The sequence below is a fragment of the Neolamprologus multifasciatus genome, chromosome 13 (assembly GCF_963576455.1).
Source record: "Neolamprologus multifasciatus chromosome 13, fNeoMul1.2, whole genome shotgun sequence".
NCBI lineage: Eukaryota > Metazoa > Chordata > Actinopteri > Cichliformes > Cichlidae > Neolamprologus > Neolamprologus multifasciatus.
Window position 1 is genome coordinate 21,554,391 of NC_140451.1, and position 22,682 is coordinate 21,577,072.

At 39.1% G+C, this 22,682-nt stretch overlaps 3 protein-coding genes across 4 annotated transcripts; 2 read left to right on the plus strand and 1 right to left on the minus strand.

Moving 5' to 3' along the window:
- Positions 1-2,147: 2,147 nt before the first annotated feature.
- LOC146505525 (alpha-2A adrenergic receptor-like) lies at positions 2,148-4,051 on the plus strand. Of its 2 annotated transcripts, none has more exons than XM_085182978.1 (2): positions 2,148-2,304; positions 2,476-4,051. In XM_085182978.1, the coding sequence occupies exon 2, from the start codon at positions 2,648-2,650 to the stop codon at positions 3,842-3,844; it is 1,197 nt and encodes a 398-aa protein (XP_085039104.1). In that variant the 5' UTR covers positions 2,148-2,304; positions 2,476-2,647; the 3' UTR covers positions 3,845-4,051. The 2 variants fall into 2 exon arrangements, with proteins under 2 accessions (XP_085039104.1, XP_085039105.1); XM_085182979.1 differs by having other exon boundaries at positions 2,671-4,051.
- A 7,972-nt stretch (positions 4,052-12,023) lies between these two features.
- LOC146505526 (BCL2/adenovirus E1B 19 kDa protein-interacting protein 3-like) lies at positions 12,024-15,441 on the plus strand. Its single transcript, XM_085182980.1, has 6 exons — positions 12,024-12,192; positions 12,607-12,778; positions 12,905-12,965; positions 13,209-13,315; positions 13,509-13,658; positions 14,926-15,441. The coding sequence occupies exons 1-6, from the start codon at positions 12,150-12,152 to the stop codon at positions 14,960-14,962; spliced, it is 570 nt and encodes a 189-aa protein (XP_085039106.1). The 5' UTR covers positions 12,024-12,149; the 3' UTR covers positions 14,963-15,441.
- On the minus strand, positions 15,210-21,698 carry LOC146505527 (serine/threonine-protein phosphatase 2A 55 kDa regulatory subunit B delta isoform). Its single transcript, XM_085182977.1, has 10 exons — positions 21,512-21,698; positions 21,240-21,314; positions 20,635-20,732; positions 18,911-19,076; positions 18,713-18,825; positions 18,448-18,625; positions 18,169-18,333; positions 17,757-17,926; positions 17,335-17,426; positions 15,210-17,177 (listed from the first exon to the last, which is right to left on the minus strand). The coding sequence occupies exons 1-10, from the start codon at positions 21,516-21,518 to the stop codon at positions 16,898-16,900; spliced, it is 1,344 nt and encodes a 447-aa protein (XP_085039103.1). The 5' UTR covers positions 21,519-21,698; the 3' UTR covers positions 15,210-16,897.
- Between the last annotated feature and the right edge of the window lie 984 nt (positions 21,699-22,682).

A 22,682-nucleotide genomic window follows, 5' to 3' on the forward strand; every position in this document is an offset into this window, starting at 1 on the left:
CCTGGAGTGGAGCTACTCCAGGGGAGAGGCCCTGGAATTTTTAAGAGACAATGCACAACTTTATTGTGCATGTTTTATTGCGTTAAGTTGACACATGGGCAAGACATGTGGCAAAAGAGTGTTTTCCGGGGGAACTTTCATTTTTAAATTGCAGGAACCGTGACATGAGGGATATGGAGGGACAGACTGAGGTGCAGGAGGCCAGGAGAGAGGCTTCAAGAGGATCAGTGAGGAGCAGAGACCACTTTCAGCACAGCTGATACCCCACAGAGGGCTGTGCCACTGGGCTTCCTAGAGATCGTCCCTAACCCTAACCCTAACCCATAAAGTGAAAGAGTTTCTACATTGACATTGAGGAAGACTACAAGAGTGTACGACTTGTTCTGCTCCTAAATCTACAGCGGCGTTGGAACGGAAACTGAGGGATGAAGAGAGCGTGCCAAGCTCCAAGAGGGACAGCGCAGAGAAAGTTCAGGGTTGGAATTATGACTCTGTAAATGGCACAGACACCAGGAGCCATGACTGTGACTGGGGAATGACTGACAATAAAATGCTGTTTCACTCAGCCATGCATACTTTGAGAGAGGGCTCGAGAGGGCCTTTCCTCTGTATCATTGTTGTTGCTATTTGCATGTGAGAGCTTAGATTGTGAGGATGATTAAAGATGACCAAAGGGTGGTGAGAGAACAGTGAAGGGAGGATACACAATGTGAAACACCTACAATAATGTTGATGTGATATACAAAATGTCATTGTTAATGTCATGTTATTAATGTGATTCTTAAGGTTTGATTTAAGAATCAAAGGGTGGGATTGTATAAGAATTTATTTTATTTATGTATTAATCACATTATTTTTATTGTATAATGCCTTGGTGCCACTGAATCTTAGCATGTCTCACACTCGTGCAGTTAGACAGAGGGTGAGGGTCTGGTAAGGAAGTTGGGGGAAGCAGACAACTCCACGGGAAGAGTCTTTTGTTCCCTCGAGGACTGTGGGAGGTAGCAAGGGAGTGTGCACCTTAAGGTGCGAAACAGCTGTGTACTGCCTTTTGTTCCTGAAGAAGGAGAGAGCCATGCTAGGCTGCTGACCGTCTGCCCCGTGATGATACAGGCTCTCCACCAAGCTTGGTTTTCTATTCTTTGTGTTGATTAAAGAATGTTAGCTACCGCTCACCGCTTGTCTGCAGGCTTTATTTAAACGGAAAACTTCCACTACACCCCTCAACATTCAAACACATTTTAAATGTCTTCCTAAAAGCCCGAAGAGCTAATCTTGAAGACTGCTTAAAGAAGAAAATTTGAAGAAAGTTCATTTAGTGTTGAAGAGCAAAAGTGGTCATACCAAATATTGGTTTTCATGCTCTTTAATTTATCTGTTTTTCCTTTAATGTTTTATTTTCATTTATAGCTACATGTTTCATTAAATGTCTGCATCTATTTCCCATGCAAAACATCAGGAAGTGAGTGATGGCTCAAGACAAGGCACCACGTCATATCACAGGATAAAGAATTTAGCTGACAAACCTGCTTTTTGACATTTAACTATTAAAGCTGTTTAATCCAATCTAATGCCATGAATTACCTTGGGTTTGTGTGCACTTTTGTTTTCGAAAAACATAGCAAACTAAAAGTGAAACAAGCAATGCAGCTTGGCGAGCATGCTTGTGACTTAGTAAAGTAGTGCATACAGGTAGTGGGTAAAACCTGAACATAATCACAATCACAACATCACATCAGTGTATCCTACCTGGTACACATAGGTTTAATAATTCATTAGACTGTGCTTGAAAATGTAGTGCTATTAAAAGAAAGTTACAAAAGGTTAAGCATTTAAGCTTTTTTCCTCAGCTCATTCACTCTGATTTTGATATCTTGTCATTAAAAAAAGAAAAAAAAAAAGATTCTATAAGCAGCTTTAATCGTCTCTAACAATCCAGACATTTTTCCTTTAAAACATCTCACCATCTGTTCATGGAACAGAAATGAAAAACCCAATGTGTACTTTTAATCCATTCTAATTTAATTTAATAGACTACATATATTGTTTCTATAAATCAACAATATTATTATTGTCACGATCAGCCATTGGTGTCATGGTCTTAGAACAACCCCCAATCTCTTGTTAAATGTCCAGTGTGAGATGAGCCCCGCCCATTCCAGCATCACAGATCCCCAGCGTCAGATAAGCCTATATAAAAGATGTGCTCCTCTTCAGCTGCACTAGATGAAAAGATCTGCCTGCAATATAAGTCTGTTTTACAAACCCTTCCAGGGGATTTAGCAGAAGCTTTTATTCTTGAAGGTTAGTGGATAAAGATTTTTTTTAGTACTCTTAAAACTATCTTATGTGAAAAACAGGGAATAAATAGGTTCCCTTTATTTCTTTTACTGCTTGTTTGTCTTTTTAGTTTATATATATATTAAAAAACCCAATCCTTGCTTTTTTGGTCTCTATTTTATAATTGACAAAGAGAAAAGAAGCATAGATATCTTTGAAGGAAACTCTTCCAGTGAACAAAATGAAAAGCCTCAACTCTGTGCCGTGTTCTTGAATGGATGCAATTAATAGACTGCTGGAGCACAGCTTCCAAGCCTCCTGACAGAGCCCCGTTCAGACCATACCATCGACACCACAGCTCACTCTGATGGGTTGTTTTATCTTCAACAGTGGAAATGTGACTTTGCCTGGGAGGAACCCTTATACTGTGCAGACCTCTGTGCCTCTAACAATCCTGGTGGGTATCCTTATCCTGCTAACACTGTTTGGTAATGTCATGGTAGTAATTGCTGTGATGACAAGCCACGTCCTGAGAGCACCTCAGAACTTATTTTTAGTCTCTCTAGCATGTGCGGACATCCTGGTTGCCACTTTAGTGATGCCATTCTCTTTAGCGAATGAACTGATGGGTTATTGGTTCTTTGGGAAGGTATGGTGTGGAATCTACCTGGCTTTGGATGTTCTTTTCTGCACATCATCCATTGTTCATCTGTGTGCAATAAGCCTGGACAGATACTGGTCTGTCACACAAGCCATTGAGTATAACCTGAGAAGGACACCACTCAGGATTAAAGGCAAAGTCTGCTTAGTTTGGATACTGGCAGCTTTCATTTCATTTCCTCCGCTTATCACAGCGAAAAAGGACAAAACAGACAGTCTTGAATGTGACATTAATGGTGAGAAATGGTACATCATATTCTCCAGCTGTGCCTCCTTCTTTGTACCCTGTGTCATTATGATTACGGTGTATGTTAGAATCTACCAGATTGCCAAGAAAAGAACAAGAGCCCCACCTGGAGAAAGGCAAAGACACAATGGGAACTCAGAAGACCCAAAGTTCAGTTTGGACACGCTGGAGAGAAAAGACAGAGAACAGAGGGAGGTGAGAGGAGAAGACGGTAAAGAGGCTAATGAGCTTGATGTGGAGGAAGAACCCTCCTCTTCCGATGGGAATGAAACAATCCTATGTTCACTTACGAAGAAGAAGGCTATGAAAACAGCAAAAGTGACTCAGGTGAATCCCGGAGAAAGCGCTTCAAAACCACAGCTGGAGTCCCGCGAGAGAGGGAGAAGGTGGAAAGGAAGGCAGTACAGAGAGAGGCGCTTTACATTTGTTCTGGCTGTAGTCATGGGAGTGTTTGTTCTCTGCTGGTTCCCCTTTTTTTTCACGTACACGCTCACCGCTGTGTGTGACAAGTGCTGTGTGCCAGAGACCCTGTTCAAAATGTTCTTCTGGTTAGGTTACTGCAATAGCTCACTAAACCCCATCATATACACTGTATTCAATAATGACTTCAGGAAATCCTTTAAAAAGATCCTTTGTAAAATGGACAGAAGAGTGTAATAAATACTTTTATGCATTCATTTTGAACACTAAAGGGTGTTTGGTCATACATTTATCTGTAATTGTAACCTTTGGAAATATTAGACAATATTGAATATTTGAAAAAGAAAAGGGCATTTTTTCTGCTATATATTAATGTTTTATTGATACTAAGTGTTAGTTTTTGCGATATTAAATCATAATTAAATCCATGATGTGCATTTGCTACATAGCTTGTATTATATTTGGACAATCTGTGAGTTAAAGCTTTGATATTGTGAAGTTGTATCAATGTTGATGATGCACATTTTCTACATGTGTATGCTGGTATACAGTATTTAGACTGATATCCTGTGTTTGTTTTTAGCTTCAAAGTTAATAGCTTGTAGAAGACAGCAGAAGCATATTGCAACAGAGTCTGCTCAACATGTGCAAAATTGTCCATGTTGGTAATACAAAGGCAGACATTTGGCTTAGACGTTACCACAATAAACATGCCACAGCTTCATCAACGTGACTGTTCATGGAGTAGCTGAAGAAAATGATTACTAGTGATAATTATACATTACTGTAAATCCACAAGAATGTCAAAGGAGTCTAAATAAGCATATAAGTATTATGTTTGAACCTTAGTGATGCGCTCACAGCAGGCTGAAGGAATGCCACATTGATGCACATAAGCTTCTCTGTCTATGCCACTTGAATTAAAAACATAAACACATTTAAGAAATGTAGGTAACTGTAAATGCTACAATATTGCCAATAAAAAAAATGCATAATTTGTATAGTACAATCAATAGCAGCAAGTCATAATAACAAGTTGCACCCAAAGGATGCTATTCCCACAGCACCAACTATTTTCAAACAATAAATGCGTGAATAAGACAATTATATGAAGAGAAAATGATGCCTTGGAGGTACGGGTGGCAAAACAATATCTAATTCAGTTCATTGTGAATTATAGTCCTTCATATCAGGATATCATTAAATCCTTCCCCTGAGTCAAACAGAAGTCACAGAGCAATAGAAATATGATTGGCTCCTGCAAACACTGTGAAGTTAATATCCACACATGCTTATCAATGCGTTGTTATCCTACTTGGTGTGTTATCACCATTCATTGTCTTGTCGCTATTAAACCACACTTTTCAGAACAGTAAAACCTTTCTTTATAGTTCTAATTCCAAGCCACTATCAGCCTGTGAACCTGACATAAAGTAAATAAGCCATCCATAATTGTTTCAACTTAGCAAACATCCCCAAACATCCACCCCCAGCCACCTCTCATACAACAGAGTGATTCCCATGACTTGTTCTTTGGGACTCTGGTGTTTTGAGATTCCTGTGGTACACATGTGAGGGTTCAGCCATGTCTCAGAGTCTTAAAATACAGCATCCATTAGGAATGGCAAACTATCGACCTGACTGTCGAATGTTCCCACGAACAATTTGTCAAAGGAATAAAAAAACAACAACAACACTGTAATGGAAGCTTTGTGGTAATGAGGGTTTATTCGATATAAATCAGAATTTCTAAAGGGTCTGCTATAACAGCCCTAATAAGAATAGATTATCTTTTGAAACATTTTGACAGGTATCAGGTTGTATTAGTATTACAAATAAACATAAAAAACGATTTAGTACTATAAAGTATTCAAAACAAATATTTCTACTGCTGCACATCAATATGGTTTGAAAGATGAAAGTGCAGTGATTGCCGTCTGAATTCATCCTTTAATTAAAATAACAATTCTCCTGGAGTCTGCTGCTATGCTTGAGCAGCAGGATGCATAAATTACATTTTTAACACACTCACCAAGCAACAGAGAAATTAAATGCCAAGAGGCCCATAACATTACTAGGCCAAAAGATTAATGCAAAAGTAGAAGTCGTGAAGTATAACAAGAGTTATATGTAAATCACAAAAATACAGACGAATGTTGACTGCGTCAAATATGGCTGGATATTTTTTCAACGTGCTGTGGGACTGACGGTTGGTTAGATAAATAAGCACTTACATTAGCTAATTTCAGTGTATGCACACAGAAGACCACTTGCACGGTCTGCAGAGAGAATGATTTATTTCCCTCTCTACAGGCCACAGAGCACTGCGATTTATGCATCTGACATCCTTTATAAGCTGCTTCTGGCGAAAGTTCTTACAACTTTCACGCATCTCTCTGCTCAGCTTCCATCATTTTATTCTAATTTCTCCCCACTTACAACTCAATAAGTGCTCTTTAAAGCTGCTGGCCATGTATCTCAAAGGGGTCTAACTTAGAGACAATTAAAGAGCACTGAGAAAAGTGTGCATCTTGGATAAACAAGGACTGCCATGGCAGGATTGCACAGAGTCAGAGAAACATCAAGGTCACACTAACAAGTTTAAATCATAGCTGGTGATGAATAGAGTGTTTTTAATTTAATGTTGGGTCATTCATTATGGTTTGAGCACAATGCATCATGCACACTGGGGCATATAATACTTCCTCCCCCCTGAATTGATAAGGATGCAAGACAATCAAATTAGATTCTCTGGGATGTAAGCAGCAGGAGCCTCCTGTTTAATTTGCCTCATGATCTCACTGTGCTCACATTGCATCCAAAATAAATATTTCAATCCCTAGTTTTCTGAATGTGTTTAATATATTTAATAATATTTCTAGCTGTCTAATTGTGCAGAAGATGGCTGCATTTTTCTTTGCGAGAAATTATAAAATGATAACCCGACATAGTAAGAAGAAAATCAAAAATATGGACGTTTCTGCAATAGCTTTGCAGCCCAGTGTTTTCTGTTTTCCAAGACTGGGACAATTAGAGACTATTTTTGATCTCCAGAAGAAAACCCCAGGGAAAAGAGGACCTCAACGAGGAATAAAGACAGCCAAAGTGCATGGATAATGTGAAGTTGAATAAATATTTCAAATATGGCAACAAATCAAAGTTCATTCTTTGGGTCGGCCAGCACAGTCTTTACTAATTCATGCTTTACTTTAATCATATTTACCTCCTGTTTGTATTGAGCTACAGCAGAAAATCCCTGCTTAATTATTCATCAAAACCATCAGCAAATTCAGTTAACGCGAGTTTATTTTACAGTACCTGATGGTTAGATTGTAGTTACACAAAAGATACCTTATGCAAGTGCTACTTGAATGAGAAATATGAAAGCGGTCCTGCTTTTAGCATTTATCTATTCAATTCAATTCAGTTTTATTTATACTGCGCCAAAAAAACAACAACAGTTATCTCAAGGTCATTTATATTTTACAATAACACAAAGAAAACAGAGAAAACCCCAACAATCATGTGACCCCCTATGAGCAAATGATTTGGCGACAGTGGGAAGTGCTCTTTAACAGGACGAAACCTTCAATAGAACCAGGCTCAAGAAGTGGCCGCTATGTTAGCATTTATCTCTGCATAAATGCTAAAAGCAGAGCATAGGTGAACACTTACTGCCAACACAATATGATGAGTAGAACTGTAGTTATACAGCAGTTTGTAAATGAGTCACATTTTTGAGTCAACTCTTTGTCTTTCTTGGATAATAAAGAGCAACTTATTTTATTTTATGAACAACATGTGCTTGAAAGTACACTCTGGAAGAACTCTTTGGGTATGAGTATGTGTGTGTGAGAGAGGATAAGAAGGGCAATGGAAAAGGTGAAAGAGTGAGCTGTTTAGGTCCTATTATTCTGACAAATTTGCGACCTCATAAATGAGAAATAATTTAATAAAAGTCTGAGTCTGAAAACAAGTTTGATTCTTTTTGTCAAGTCAAGCTGCTCTGCCCGCTGGGAAAGTGCCATCACCGTCTGTGATGGCATTTACACTCATTGATACCGAGTGTAGCTCTTGCAAATTTCCTACTCCGGACATCATAATTCTTCCTGAGGCATCTTGTCCTGTCTGTAGTATTGATTGTATTCAATCCTTGTCTTCCGCCAGCACCATCATATGCTCCCGGATGATGTCATCAAACACACCCACAAACATATAAGTGAACTATGCAAACACCAACTCCCGATCAAGCTTGCAATAATTTCTGTCCTCATAACTCAGACACCCAACAATTAATCTCTGAATATGCTTCCAGTTACCAGACACCAACACACTGGAATAACAAGGTGGATAGATGTGTGGCTTTATGGTAAATGGTAATGGACTGGTTCTTATATAGCGCTTTTCTACTCTTCTGAGCACTCAAAGCGCTTAACACAACTTGTGCATTCACCCATTCACACCCATTCGCACAAGCACATTTCTGTAGGTGCTTTCTAGATAACATTCACACACATTCATACTCCGATGGATGCATCGGAGAGCAATTTGGGGTTAGTATCTTGCCCAAGGATATTTGGCATGCAGACTAGGGGAAGCCAGGAATCGAACCACCAACCTTCCGATCAGTAGATGACCTGCTCTACCACCTGAGCTACAGCCACCCATAGGCTCTATAGGCTCACAACTCCAGCAAAGTCTCAGTCTCTAACTCATCTTTTTTTAAAAGGCTCTGACGACGAAGCAAACTGGCCACTTTATTACTTACATCTTACCAGTACTTGACTGGACCCCCTTTTTGCCTTAAATCATAGTGGCACAGATTCAGCAAGGTGTTGTAAAGATTCCTCAGAATATTTGAGTTCATTTTGAAATTAGAGCATTGGGCAGTTGCTACAAATTTGCTAACTGGACATCCATGCTACAAATTTCCCACATAATTTCCGCCACATCCTAAAGCTACTCTTTTGGAGATCTGGTGACAGTGGAGGCCATTTGAGCAGTGTAAACAAATTGTCATGTTCAGGAAACCAGTCTAAGATGATATGAGCATTGTGACATGATGCATTATCCTGTTGGAAGCAGTCATTAGAAAATGAATGCACTGTGGTCATAAAGTGATGGACATTGTCACAAACAATACGCAGATATTCTTTGGTGTCACTGACAAGGCATTTTCACTCAGAAAACTAAAGCTCACTGGGAATTTTCTCTTTCAGACAATTCTCTGTGACCCTTAGAGATGGTTGTGTTGGAAAATCCCAGGAGATCAACCTGTTTCTGAAACACTCAGCTCAGCCGTCTTGCAACATTCTCTGTTCAGTGTCACTTAAATCACCCTTCTTCCCCATCCTGGTGCTTGGTTTAAGGTTAAGAGTTGCTTGATTTGCTGCCTAGATAAAGAGCCATTGAGCTGTAACTTACACTAAATGACTTACTAAGTAAGTCATTTAGTGTAAGTTACAGTATCTAATTGTGAAATAAAAACATGACAACATACAGACAGAATGAAGGCAATATCAGACAATAAAAATAATTGCCAAAGATCTCACTTAATATTTGAAAATTAGGTCCAAGTTAAATCCAGTTAAATATTAATGTAATTTACTAAAAGTATTTTAAAGATAAAGCAAGAATAAAGCAAAATTTAATTCCAATTAGCCTAAATGTTTTTCCAGATGCTTTTTTCAAAATGTAACATTTACATGAAAAATAATGAATCTCTTCAGCAGGATGTTGGAGTGGTCCATGCCTCGTCCAGTTATGAAGAGCTGCTTTAATCTGTCTAAAAAGGACATCATTGCTTTACTTTGACTGCTGCATAACAATTGTAGTAAGTTATTACCACTGCAGTAATTTGTTAATACCATGTGACGTGGAATCAAATGAGCTAGTCTACTGGTCCTCAGAGTAACTCCTGAGGATATTGAGATGAGTTTCATTCTCATTTCTCAAGCTTGGAAAAATCTAGACTGAACACAAAGTATCTTTTAGATTCCATAAAAGGTAAGGCATTGTGTTGAAGTATGTTTGGGAATTTTTAATATATATATATATATATATATATATAAAAAACAAAAACAAACAGTTAGAGTGGTGTTAGAAGCAGCTGAACTCTTATGCTAACTAAGAAGCTAGCTAAATGCTGTGCGTAATGTAGGTATTTGGCTACAGCCTAAGATTTATAATGGAATATTTGTAAGTGCAAATCTGATACGAATGGATAAACAAAATTATAGTTTCAGTCTGTAAAAAGCATGCATGGCTAACTCAATGAAAAAGCTCGTCTGTTTTGTTGTTGTTGTTGTTGCTTTTTTTAATTAAAGAATAACATAATATGCTATCTATATCAGATACAATAGTTTTATTAATGTTTATAAATGTTTGCAATGCAAAGTATTGATTACAGAAAACTGTTTGGATAGTTTACATGGCAAAATTAGAAAAAAAAATGAACACACATTTATTTATTTATTCATATGAAGTACAGTGTCTCATATTTTCAGGTCTCTTTGGTCTCTGAAAACGTTGCTTTGGCTTGTACAGCCTGTGGCCTGCAGTGTTGATAGCTGCTCTCCTTGATGGCAACAGTGGATCTCACAGGTATGTCTACAATAAACACACTGCCAGGCCTAGTAGAGGTGGCATTAAGATAAGCACGAGAGCCACAACCTGGGTAGGTGGTACAGATTTATAGTATTCCTTTTTCTTTGTGAAATATTTTGATTACTGGCCTCTTCTTTTGATATTTCTTCCTAAAATGTGGCTGATAGCAAAAGTGTAGAGACTGTCTATTGGCTTGCAACCTGAGTGGAACGATGTGTTCCCTGTTTTTGTGCCACCAGGTATTATTGTTCATGCACTAATGATAGGTTTTCTTATACCACAATTTATTAATACGTTTGCGGTCTGGTTAATGCAAACAGGAATTAGGCTTTCTTCTACCCGGAAAGCAGTCCGTCTGATAAAAATGGCAGATTATCTACACAGATTAATGATAGGTTTCCAGATACAAATTTCTGGTTTAATCGAATACCCAAAATTGGGACTTCCTTCCTTGGCTCTTTTGTGAATATTCCTTATATCTGTCTGTACACATTAGCTGATAAATCCAATTTATGCACTTTAATTTGGAAATATGTTTGAACTGAGTTTGATGTTTGAGATATTTTTCTGTACTTTTAGCTGACATCTACATCTAGTAGAGCTAAATGTTAAAAAGATAAAAGGTGGAACATCACGAGCACCACAAACTGAAGCACCACTCACTGCATGCTTTTGCAAACTTCATTTCTCATAAGATATCAACTGTTTGGTAACATTTTTTAACAAAGTATTTTATCCATGTTTTAAAATGATGTGGTAAACTGTGTAAACCTTTGCCTGCGAGGAAGCAGTACACAACCCATAATAACAAGCCCCCACAGTAATGTAATTTAGGAAGAATAATGAGCCAAACTAATTTCCACGTCCACAAACATAATTGTATTTGCAAGTTCCAAATTTGAGATTGTAAATTTGGACTAGCCTGTTGAAGAAATTGTGAACAATAAATACAGTATAATATATGTCTAGCTGTTCCCAAACAGCATGTTGTTATTCAGTTCTTGGTTGAAAGAAAAATTGTACAAACGAGTAAGCATTAATTTAATTAGGTTGCTAGACTATGGAACTGACACATAGTCATGCAAGAGTAAAGATCATTGATTATGAGTTTTACACTATGAAGTTGTGTAACTTTCAAGTTAGAATCCGACAACCTCCTACGAGCAGGTTGGCGACAGTGGGATGGAAAAACTGCCATTTGGCAGGAACCGGCTCAGGGAGGGGCAGTCATCTGCCACGAGCAGTAGAGGGTGAGGGAAGGGAGACAAAACAAAAGGCACCCTATAGAAGAAAGCCGTAGATTAATTATAAAATGCAGATTGGTGTAGAAACACCTTCTGCAAAGCATGTGACTTTTTAGTGACTTGTAATTTTCCCTTTTGAGTATGGCATTATACCGGATGACCTTCTTCTGACTATAATAAAAAAGCCTTCACTTCATATACAAAGGGTAAAAGACAGACTTTAGAAAAGTGCATATCCTGCAGAACAAGTCAAAATGTGGGACATTGTCTGAAGCTGTAGGATGGGGGCGGGGGGGAGGGGGATCTGGTCATCCTAGTTATGACTGCCCTCTGCAGACAGATGTGTATAACTGCTGCAGTGAAGGTTAAACCAAAAATGTGAGACACAGTCAGCTGACATAAGCACATTTTCTCAGTAGCGCTGCTTGCATAACATTTTCACAAATAACTCGGATAGGTGTTTATCGAGGTGGGTCATAAATCGTGTCCTTGTATGCGGGCGCGCATGAGCAACACGCAGGGAGAGCGTGGCGCGCGTGCTCTCCTTTCCGAGCCAATCACATTTTAGATAAACACAACGTTGCGTCATTGTTATTGTGGTAGTTGGAGCTCCAGCTGCTTGCAGGCATTTCGCCACCATTTCGCTGATATATAGGCCTTTAAACCTGCGGAGACTGCATTATACCGCTGCAATGTCACTACCGGTGGACGCTTCCTCTGACGAGAGCCTGCAAGGTGAAGTATTTACGCCAAATATATATTTGCCAGTGTTGTTGTTAGCGGTAGACGATAGTTAAACACCACGGGTAAATAACCTAGCCTGACCACGTGAAAAGCCAGTCGATAGGGGTGTTTGGCTAAATAGCGAGATTGAATCTCAACTCCACATTGATTTATATACCTATAAGATGTGTAGACACAGCTATACAGGGTAGGCCATGGTTCTAGTTAGTTATTAAGGCTAATCTGCAGTGTTGTCACGATGAAAATGCCTACAAGCTAAAAAACGGTCCTCATTTGGTTATTGTTCCTCTATGCCAGAGACTGCATTCCTATCCTAGCCGAGATAGGCCTGTGATGTAGTACTGGATAACCAGTATTCATGTTTAAAGACTTTGCTTTAAACAATTTAATTAAATTTCATTTAAGGTTCCTGGGTTGAGCTGCATTTCAGTGGGAATGGCTCCCAAAGTGCCAGTCAACAAGGAAGCCAGGAGCAAATTCCCTCATCCAGCCTGGCAGCCGACATGGAGAAAATGTTGCTAGAAGCACAGCACGAATCAGGCAGGAGCAGCTCCAGAGGAAGCTCTCAGTGCAACAGGTTGGTGGGGGTGAGCAGAAGGGGGAAGAGCAGTTCATGTTTTTCCTCTGTTTGTTGAGAAATCGTGAGCTGAGTTTCCCTTATGTGTTTTCTTCTCCTTCTCCTTCTTGTTCCTCTTCACAACAGCCCACGCAGAGCACAGACCCCGCTTCTCCTGTGGAAAGGCTCAGAGGGGAATAGCTCACAGGTACATTAAGCCTTTCTCACAGCAGAAATTTGGACATGTTATAGCAGGCAATGGAAAGTATTCTTAATTATAATGATGTTCCACTTAAAGGAGGTCCTTACTTAACAGCTGAGTCGGGCTTTTCCTGCTTAGACAAGTATATATAGTTGTATGTATATGCATTATTCATAACCTTGTTAAAGCTAAATGTAGTGTGACATAATTTTATTATTATTATTTTAAATTATTTTTTCCCCCTTTTAGTCAGATGAAGATTTCCAAGAGAGAATACGGGAAGTTGAGAACCTGATGAAGAAAAATGCTGACTGGATCTGGGACTGGTCTAGCCGACCTGAGAACAGTCCACCAAAGTAAGTAGTCATATCACAATTAGAGATAATCTTTTACCCCAACTATAATTATTACATGCCATGATTTGTAATTGTGATTCAAAGAATTTGGAATGATGTCTGTGTGAGCAAAGGTGCCGGTGTGACATTAAACTGGCACTCACTTGATTTTAATGTATTCAGAACAATGAAAAATTAATGTGTCACTCTGTAGGGAGTTCCTGCTGAAGCACCCTAAGCGCTCAACCTCTCTCAGCATCAGGAAAACCAGCGTCATGAAGAAGGGAGGCTTTCTCTCTTCTGACTTTCTGAAGCTTTTCCTTCCATCATTTATCATTTCCCACATACTCGCTGTTGGCTTAGGGTAAGCAGCATCATTTAATCTTTAACTCAGGCAGTATGCGAAAACCAAAAACACTGTACGGGAACCTCTTGAGTTGCTGCAGAAACTGTTGACCCACTAGACCTGATGTTTTCTATTTTCACATAAATATTGGGATCATTTTACATGCACTTAAAAATGGTATTTGTATATTAAATAATGACCAATCAATAATCTCTTAACATTTGCAGGATAGAAAAACGACAGTGTCATCATAACAAAACACTGAAATATATGTACAAATAAAACAAACATAATGATGTTTAGAACAATGCCTGACTGGATAAACAGCAGTCCAGTTCAGTGTCTGACATTTAATAGGTTTAGGTAAGATACTCCCTGAAGTATATCAACTTCAAAATGACAGAGAATATAATTGTCTTTATTTAGGAGCCTGTGGTTATTATTCTATAGAGCATTATTTCAACACACCTTATTTTGGACTTTTAAATTAAAAAACTACCACATAAACTCACTGGCCACCTCATTAGGTACACCTTAAACAAATTGGTGGAAATGTTCTTCAGAGATTTTGGTCCATATCAGTGATGCTTCGCTGGTATGAAGGGGCCCAAAGTGTGCCAAGAAAATATCCACCATGCCATCACACTGCCACCACCAGCCTGAAAACTACAGGATGGATCTTTCATGTTGTTTATAGCAAATTCTGTTTTATAACAAATGTTTTTCCAATTTCTTTTTAATGTCCAGTTTTGATGAGCAGATGCAAATTAGCTGGAGAGGCAGCGCTTCTGCATACCTTGCTTGTAATGAGTTGCTATTTGAGTTACTGTTGCCTCGCCATCAGCTTGAGGCAGTTTGGCCATACTCCTCTGGCATCAATAAGGCATATTCAACCAGAGAACTGCTGTTCAAGTTTCTCTTTTTCAGGCCGTTTTCTGTAAACCCTAGAGATGGCTGTGTTGGAAAATCCTACTTGATCAGCAGATTCTGAAACATTTAGATCAGCCTTTCTGGCACCAATAGCCATGCCACGTTCAAATTCTTTTGAGTCACCTTCTCCATTCTGTTGCTCGATTTGAAATTCAGCAGGTCATCTGGACCATGTCTGCATGCCTTAATGCTTTGAGTTGCTGCCATTGGCTGAAAAGTTGTACCTAATTTGGTGGTCATTGAGTTTGCATTTTACCCGGTTAAAAAACTATTTCAGTAAATACATCTAGTTTTTAAGTTGTGTTTATGTTTTAAAGCAGCATCTTAATTTCTCTGTTTTCTTCTTTCCTGGTAGGATATATATTGGAAGGCGCCTAACACATCCTAAATAGGATCGTGGCGCTTGGCACTACCTCATCAACGTCATGCAACCATCTTGGCATGCCTTAAAACGGGACCTTCTAATGATCAAAGGAAATGTAGTAGCCATGTGACGTGGTCCTGTTGAATTCAGTGTTCCACATTTCCCACAGCAGTGTGGAGAGTTGAGGGATCAGTCATTGCTGTTTTTTGGGTGTAAACCTCTGAACACAGCAGTGGCGTTTTCTTCTTTTGATTGAACTCAAATCACTTCTTAAAAAAAAAATAATAATGCAAGCAGTTTTTTAGAGGAGGCAGATGGCTCAAAGAAATTCAACTTGACTGTTTTATTTGTTTTGGGGAATCTTTAGATTAGTTGATGGCACTCATTACTGATTGCTTAGCTGTGCAATGATAAATTGTGATTTTCAAAAAAGAAAAAACAGCATAGAAATGGCACATGTTCATCATCAAAAAACATTAAAAGTGTGAAACGTATGCATGACCTTAACTGTGTTACAGTTGATTTAATTCACAATGACGCAGAGCAGGCGAACAGCAGATGAACACAATTAAAATTTTATTGAACTTTGGTCAAAATAATAAACAAGTGAATACATTGCCACCATGTTAGGAATCAATGGACAAAGACAATGCATTATGTGTTTGTTTTAATTTCATCAGTATATTTTGTGTAGTCAACCTTCATTTCTGCATTCACAACTACAGAGATAAGATCCACATTTGCAATATGCAGTTCAAATTTGGGTGACATCCCTAATAAATAAGTAAGGGCACATGTATGAGGCCTGTCTTAATGTCCTACTTATCTCGTGATCCGGAGGCACTCTATCACAAACTGTATGGTGTGCAATTTCCTCCTCGGTGTTTTCATAGACAGCCACGTGTAGCAGCAGTATATGAGGACATAACTATAAAATAGGATTTACAAATAATGCACATGAGGTTTGTAAAACATTGGGGGACATAACTTGTAGCTGTCACTGATAGAAGTAGGTATTAAGGCTGCAGATTCCCTTTGTCCTGGACCCCATCTTGTGCAGTGTAGTTTCCAGCCTGCATCCTAAACATGAGCAAAAACTAGAACTTGAATCTCTTGACACAAACACGTTATAGGTTGTCTCCAACAGTGGTTCTCAAACTGGTAGCCCCGAATGGTATTTCCTTAACAAGGTTTTCTTGAGATCTGCTCAATAGACAGTGGTGTGACTGGAGATTTTTCCACCTCTCTACAACATAAAAACATGCAAAGCAATAAACATGTTTTAATACATACTTCTAAATTTAAAAACACGTCTGTAGATTTAGTTTCTTTTATTATGTGGATGACAAGGTGTACTTGAGTAGATACAGTCAGTGAAATTATGTCACCGTATTGACTGGGGTAAAATAAGAGAAGGGGGTGGGGTTTGGGGGGAGAAACATGTCCGCTTTTCCAAATTCATGGCCTTTTCCACCAGTTGTGTGGCCTGAATACATGACCAATGGGGGAATGTTACAGTTAGGCTTATTGGCCATTCATCCGTGCTTCAGAGGGCCCAAAAACTTTGAATTGATGATACAACCTTGACAAGACGTCATTTTTAAGTACTTCCATGAGTTCTGTCGTTAAATTGTGAAATGAAGGCTTAAAATGTCAACACAAACACCAACGTTCAAGAGTTTGACCTCTAGGGAGTGCCGTTCTGTCAATTAGACCCGAACTGGGCTTTCTGGGTCAGGGGGCATGTCGATTGCCCTGGTGCCAAAGGCAAAAACAACCTAAGCTCAGACTCAAAATAAAACAGGCCTATGGATCAACCTCCTGTGGCAAAAAAAGTAGACACGTGCTTTCAAATTCTTCACCAGGAGGACAACAAGGCTGTTTCTTCTTATACAGATAGACAAGTAGTAGGCTTAACTACACAGGTACGGTAAAAGCCCTATCCTCTGGAGCCCCAAATCTTCTAGTTGATTTTGTCCTGGAAAATGTACAAGTTGTTGGTGGCTGCCACAGCTATCACGTTATCTTTGGGGTGCCAGGCAGTGTGGAGGATCTTCTTGTTGAAGTCCAGGCTGTCCACGCTGATCTCGTCCTTCTTCCTCTTGCCACCGGTGGACACTTTACGTGGTTTAAGTGTGGCCCGTGGTTTGCTGCTCTCTCGGGATGCCTCCAGTGTGATGTCCCGCCTGGTGTTCCGGTCAAACATTCGAAAGAAGTTGTTGTAGGAGCCTGTCATGATGGCACTACGGGAGAGAGTAAAAAATAAACTCAATGTTTGAATTTGTTCCAGTAACACTAAAAGTTTGACCACCGATTGATATAACTTATAAGCCGGGAACAACATTCATAAAAACAGTAGTGAGTGAAATGCTTGTCCTTTGCAGCAGGAAAGAAACATACCTGTCACTGCCATTCCAGCAGCACTCAAACTTGTCAAAGATGCAGTCGTTTTCATACAAAGAGCAAAGCTTACTGCGAAGATATTCATGGACCTGAAATGAAACCATGTAAAGGGAACTGTTCAAAGCTTTATCTTACATAAAACAAAGCCTTCTGCATATTTAATCCATGTTGCGAGGCTAACCGGTACCTATCAGCCTCCATTAGGAGTTTGCCTGTCATTTCTTGATAGACCATATCCCTATTTGGTTATTACTGACTTTAGGAAGTCTGACAAAAATTCTGACTTATATCTGAAAAAGCACTATTTCAAGCCTTAAACAAAGTTGATTTAAAAAAACAAAAGAAAACCAAGTGCCAGAAAAGATCACAAGTGTTAATGTAATTTAAAACTGAATCCCCAGAAAAGCATGTTTAAGCACCTGATACGTCTCCACTGGCCTGTTCTCCATGTTGAGGTCCCAAACTTTGACGGAGAGGTAGTCACGTGTCATCATATAGCGTCCGCTGTGACTGAACTTCACGTCTGAGATGGAGGAGATGATCTCAGAGAAAAAGGATCGGCTGCTGGGATCCTCTGGTTCCTCAAAGACTTAGAAAATAAAGGGAAAGGGCGAAATCCTCAAATTCTTGAATGAATCTTTATGAGCTCTTAATTGAATTACAGATCACGACAAAGAAATTAGATTAACAGGTAACAGATGCATCTTTGAAAAAACAAAAAAACTAGACAAATTGTCAGACTAAGGTTAATTTCAGTAATCGCTGCACTTTTGAATTCTCTATTTTCCAGACAGACCAATGGCTTCACTACAATACGGTAGAAGTACTTACACTTTGAGTGCCTATCGCAGAGCGCTGCCGCTCGCATGTCACACAGGCGGATGGTTCCTTTGCTACTGCTGTACACAAATACATTGCATTGATGTGGATGGCACTCAGCAGCTGTGATTACTTCTGTCAGTTCCTCCATGTTGGCGGGCTTGATGTCTACAATATCTGTTAGCACACTGTTAAGGAGCTAGCAGTCTTATATTTTACATTGATGCAATGCTATTAAAACTTTAAGACACATCTAAAAATCAGCTTTCTGATATAAAAAAAAAAGGATACTAAAACTTCTGTCTGTGATTTCCAAGTGCCATAGATTTATTCTTAGGTCATCTGCAGAGAGGTAAGTTTCATGATCACTATTTACAGAAATGGAATTAATGTGATAGGTGTGCGCATTTGCAAAGATCCTCCGTGGGCTTGCTTCTACCATGAGATCCATTGGCATCAGTACTGGTACCTGAAATGTACAACAATCAATTTTAGAAAAGTTATCACATAGAGTCATGCTCAGAATGAGGCAGGTCTGAGGAATGGCTAAACACACCCGTAAAGAGGTGATTCTAAAGGGGTCTCTGAGTCGTCCGTCTTCGTCTTTCAGATTGTAACCTTCTGCTCGTTTATCTCTTTCACTAATTTTCCACAATTTGATAGTTTTATCTGGGGAAAAAAAAGGAAAGGCTTTAGGAGAGGGAACATAGTGCTTCATTATCAACAAATAAAAAAAACAGATAAAAGCTCTTACCATTTGTTGAAAGTAGAAAGTGAGCAGCATTTTGTTGTGGTAGCCATCTTATTTTATTAATTTTTTCCTCGATTTCTAAACTTTTCAAATAATCAAATTCTGGCTCGTGACTCTGAAAAGTGCTATAGACGTTGTACTCCCCACGCAGGTGTGGACGATTCTTAGACTGAGGGGGAAAAGGCAACAAAAACAACACTGTAATCATGGTATTGTTTAGGGCATTAAAAAAACCAAAACAACAGCAAAAAAACAAAAACAAACAAGATTTCATCATTACCTGTTCATATTTTTTGCATAAATATGTAAAAGAAAGCTCATTACAGAAAATAGCACAATCAACAACAAGCAAAATAAATAAACAAAAAATACATTTTCGGCCACTCAGTTATTTACAAGTGGGGTGCCCAAGTGGGTAACTCCTTATATTTGGTTCTGCATAGTAGACATTAGTTGGTCTTCCTGAGACAACCCCAAAACCCATAGACCAAGTACATGTATAAACTACTACACCGTGGAGCCACATGTAGATTTTTCACAACAGTTCCATTATGGAGTACTTATGTAAAACACTATGATCATGGCATTGTGCTTTTTGAAATGCCCTAAACAATGTTTAATAGCACATTTTCATTGTAACTTTACCATATTTTCCATAAATACACTCATCCCCCCTCCCCCTCCAAACGCCTTCGACGCTTATTCCCCTCCGATGCTGACGGTGGATCAAGGAGACCAGCGCTTGTGCTGCAGGCCCGGATGTACTGTCCACATTGGCTGTCTCTCACCCTTTACCCACCCCTGTTGCTTGTCATGTGTTTCTTTGGTGTATTAAGAGTTTTTTCATGTGCTATGTGCAGAGGTGTTTTTTTCTGTTCTCAAATTGATCTCCCTGTTGGAGCTCAGTCTGGGGGAGGAGTTATTTTTTTCTCCTTATCTTTCCTCATGTTGTGCATTTTCCATTGTTATACCTCTCTGGCCTATCTTCCCCATGTGATGTTTGTGTAATGTATGTATGGTCAGAAGGGTAAGATGGCACTGGCAAAGGTCAGCAGCCTTAACCCAATTTCCTTCGGGGTCAACCTTCAGGATCAATAAAGTTTTATTGAATTGAATAAATATATGAATAAACTGAGAAAAACTAAGATAACACCTTCCCATGATAGTCTAGTACCTTAATATTTAACCTTAAAACCAAAATAAATAAAATATCCAGTTTGAATACCACTCACACTTTGTTCCTAGCCAGTGTTTCTGCCAACTGTTTACTTCCTAAAATATGCATGCAGCCTTCAGTTCTTACATGTAGTTTTATTACGCATTACATTGTTCTGTGCTGTACGATGATGAATGCATCTTATGGTAAATGTGAGCACAACAAGACAAATTCATAGAAATTGTATTGTTGAAATGGATACAATAAACTTGGTCTTTTATATGTAGTGTATCCCAGAGAGCTCATTCTGCTCATCTGGATGTTGCATTTTCAGTGGGAGGTATTCATTCAAATGACTTCCTCAGTCTCAGCTGAGTGCAGGTTTCCCCAACCTTACAAACACTACATTTGCATGATGATCTAAACTGGTGCCACTGACTAACAATGGGCTGTAAGGTCAGTTTTATGATCATTAATAAGCAAATACTGCTCACAGAATATTTAATATTTATATACAACAACAGCTTAGGCCTTCACTTCTGGAACGGTGTTACTGCTGTGTGATCCTTACCTCTTGTTCATGCTGAAATATCACTACTCTGCCTCCCTTGTCTCCAGTTGCCAGTAGCTCTCCAGAATAGTTGAACTCAACTGTTGAGATTATGTCAGCTGAAAAGACACAAATCGGTGTGAATCAGACCTCACAGCTCAGCTTCCGCACTGTAGTTGGGATGGCAGCTAGAATGCTACTGTGATGGGCTGCAGGCTAAGTCTGGTCCCACTGTTCTTATAGAAAATGTAAAATACCGATAACCACATAATATCACGTACACCCATTAAGGTATGAATGAAAACAAGCATGATGTCACTCGACAATTTATGGACGCAGCACATTGACGTCACGGGCACGGTCGCTCCCCCTTTAATAGCTTAGCCACCAGCTAGCTCATAGCGAGCTAGCGACACACAGTAATCTACAAGGAAAGGGCGTTTGTGCAACTGATCCACAAACAGGTCTACACTAATCACGAGAGCAGTCTTGCAAAAAAGCACGTGCGTCCATCCGCCGTCAGCTCTCGTGCACCTCAAGTGAATCCCACAGAGAACCATCATCAGACCACCTAGCTAGCTGCCCACCACTGTAGCCTAGCCGCCGAGCTAACGTTAGCCACATACCTTCCGCAACATCTTCATCTATCGCTCCTTTTACTTGAGAGAAACACCACTGAAAATCATTTCCTCCTGCAACTCCTGCAAAAAGAAACCAGGGTTAGTGTGATTCCGGCTCGCCCTTCATCTGGCGGTAATAATAACCTGACAGTGACACAGTTTGACAACTAGCAACTTAGCTTGCCAGCGCTAACGCTGGTTAGCCAAGTTGCAGATTCAGGCCATCACACACACCAAGTGAGGTGGATCCTTTTCCCTTCCTTTAAAAAGTAGCTTACCCGCCATTGCTTCATTTAGCAGCTCTTGTTGTACACAGCTTCCAATGCCTTATCAACCAGTGCGGCGCGCTCGGGGAGATAGATAGCATCCACAATCAGTGTGAAGACTCGGGTCCAGATCTGTCAAGACCACGGAAATTATCCGTGATTTTTTTTTCTTCCAAAATGGCGCACAGTACATGGAGAAATGACGTCATGCACACATGCCACATCCTGACTCCATCCATCCTCCTGAGCATCATATCAGTAAATGTGCATTTTCACTGGATTTTATATCCACCCAGCTTTGTTTCGATGAATTGCATGTTTTACATATATGGTTAGTGAGGAGTTTTAATCCTATTTAGCTGCCCACTAATGAGCAGAACAAATACAATTTACACATCCCCGCCTGGTTATTTTCACTGTGACTGAAATAAACAGCTACACATGCAAAAACAACAAAGAAAATCTACATTTTTTTCAGTCATATATCCACAAAGCAAATATGTTTAATTAAATGATTTGCATAGCAGCCCATGAATAAGAGTTAAACACATTTTGTTTGCATGTTAAACGTTTTTTGACATTTAAATTTTTTATTTAATTTTTCATATTTTACATGCAAAGTGTGATTTTGAGTAAAGCGTCACTTTGAATTATAGTGACAACATGTAGCACCTCAGCCTGTATTGAATGGTCAATCGGTGACATCTAGCGGCAAAACTGAGAAAATTCAGTTTACTCCGCATCCACTATATAGTTTTCAGTCATTATTTTAGTGTGTATCCTTTTCTATTGTTATATTTCTTCACGAAGATAAAGGTAAAAAGAATCTGACAAGTCCAGTGAAAACAAATGCAAGCCAGTGTTATTAGAAAGAAGCCTGCCCCTCAAAGAATCCAGAATTTAAATCTATGAGAGAATTTCACAACAATGTAAGTGAGCTTTTTAAATTAGTTTTATTGGCTAAAACTGGTAGTTCTGCACATGCAATTTCAGTTTTCTATGACCAAAAAAAGGTAACTTAGATAATGGTTCAAAGTATATTAGGTTAATTTGATATTATTTCAAATACTCAGTGTGATTTTTTCAAGCTACAAACTAACGTTTTAGCTATTTTACACAGAATCTGCGAAGGTTACTGAGAACCTTCACAGACATACACAGAATCAACGAAAAAATATGCTGT

Excerpts from the sequence above, each read along its gene's own strand:
- LOC146505525 (XM_085182978.1), top strand. The coding sequence starts at position 2,648 with ATGGGTTGTTTTATCTTCAACAGTGGAAATGTGACTTTGCCTGGGAGG.
- LOC146505526 (XM_085182980.1), top strand. The coding sequence starts at position 12,150 with ATGTCACTACCGGTGGACGCTTCCTCTGACGAGAGCCTGCAAG. Across the intron at positions 12,779-12,904 it reads GGAAGCTCTCAGTGCAACAG|CCCACGCAGAGCACAGACCC; the intron begins GTTGGTGGGGGT and ends TCTTCACAACAG. Across the intron at positions 12,966-13,208 it reads CAGAGGGGAATAGCTCACAG|TCAGATGAAGATTTCCAAGA; the intron begins GTACATTAAGCC and ends TCCCCCTTTTAG.
- LOC146505527 (XM_085182977.1), bottom strand. Across the intron at positions 19,077-20,634 it reads TATTTCAGCATGAACAAGAG|TCTAAGAATCGTCCACACCT; the intron begins GTAAGGATCACA and ends TTTCCCCCTCAG. Across the intron at positions 17,427-17,756 it reads GGCCAGTGGAGACGTATCAG|GTCCATGAATATCTTCGCAG; the intron begins GTGCTTAAACAT and ends GTTTCATTTCAG.